At 53.2% G+C, this 1,247-nt stretch overlaps 1 protein-coding gene across 1 annotated transcript in view; it reads right to left on the bottom strand.

Annotated features, from left to right (window-relative positions):
• Positions 1 to 1,247, bottom strand: part of LOC107098159 (transcription factor E2F6-like) — a 6,869-nt gene that overhangs the window by 1,981 nt on the left and 3,641 nt on the right. The window contains exons 7-9 of the mRNA XM_015395661.1: positions 1,055 to 1,218; positions 507 to 621; positions 282 to 426 (exon numbers count right to left, since the gene is read on the bottom strand). Coding sequence (XP_015251147.1) covers positions 282 to 426; positions 507 to 621; positions 1,055 to 1,218 — 424 coding nt within the window. The remainder of the gene's footprint in view (positions 1 to 281; positions 427 to 506; positions 622 to 1,054; positions 1,219 to 1,247) is intronic.

The following is a 1,247-nucleotide window of genomic DNA, read 5'->3' as shown; positions in this document are numbered from 1 at the left end:
TCGATCAGCCAATCACATTCAGCCTGGTTATCGATCAGCCAATCACATTCAGCCTGGTTATCGATCAGCCAATCACATTCAGCCTGGTTATCAATCAGCCAATCAAGGTCTGTGAATTAGTTCAATCCTTCACCACCAGGGGGCAGCACCAACAGGGACCAGATCAGGGTTCTGTTTCATTTCAGTTTAATTGAAGCCTCTAATGATCCAACAGAACTGAAGTTCAGAACCAGTTTCATCCCAAACCAGCGACCCGCCCGGTTCTGAGGTTCTGCTGGTACCTGTGTGCAGCTCCACCGTCTTGATCCGACTGTCCTCCAGTGGCAGGAAGCCGCCGCCGGCCTCCCTGGATCCTTCGGTGTCGATGTCACAGGTCATCACCAGGATGGGGCCCACCCCCCCCTTCAGGTGGATCTGGATGCGGTCCTGGATCAGAACACGGCGTGAGTTCTGATGTTCTACTCTGACGGACGGAGCCAAACAGAACCCGATCCCGACCCGCTCACCTCTGTGGGAGCCGGAATCTCCAGCTTGGTTTCCTCAGGAGCTTTCACCACCATCAAGGTCTGGTTCTGGAAGGTCTTCAGCCGCTGGAGGTCCTGGTGGGTCACGTAGGCCAGCGTGAGCAGCTGGTTAAAGAAAACCGAGACGGCCGGTTCTGATCCGGTGGAAAGGTTCAGGTCTTATGAGGTTCTAATGGTACCGCTACGCTTCGTTACGGGTCTGATCCACCATCAACTGATGGACCAGAACCGCTCGCCACAGCCAGAACTCTAAGGATGGGTCTCTAACTAAACACCAGAACCTCTAAAGGAACCGAAGATCCAAAACCATCAAGAACCCTGAATGAGTTTTTAAACAGACAACTGGACCCGATACCGAGCCGAACCCCCTGACCCGTTTCAGGAAAAGTCCTGATGAGTCTGACCTTCTTCTCCTCTTAGAATCATTTTACCTCCATGAACATTTGGAGGTCCGGTTCAGAACATCAGTCAGAACCGATCAGATGATTCACCGACCCAAACCATCAGAACCTCCCAGAGGAAAAGGATATGCAGAGTTTTCCGGGTCGTCCGTCAGATCAAAGAGCTGCTGGGCGCTGATCCGGATCAGAGAGTCCAGAGTTTCCTCCACCAGCTTCAGTTCAGACGCATCAGACTGGAACCAGTTCTGACCCAGAAAGCTGGAGGCTGGACAGCTGCCTCTGCACACAGACAACTATGAGGGAGGGAGGGAGGGAGGGAGGG

Source organism: Cyprinodon variegatus, unplaced genomic scaffold, assembly GCF_000732505.1.
Source record: "Cyprinodon variegatus isolate N-32 unplaced genomic scaffold, C_variegatus-1.0 Scaffold752, whole genome shotgun sequence".
NCBI lineage: Eukaryota > Metazoa > Chordata > Actinopteri > Cyprinodontiformes > Cyprinodontidae > Cyprinodon > Cyprinodon variegatus.
This window is presented reverse-complemented; position numbering and strand designations above follow the sequence as displayed.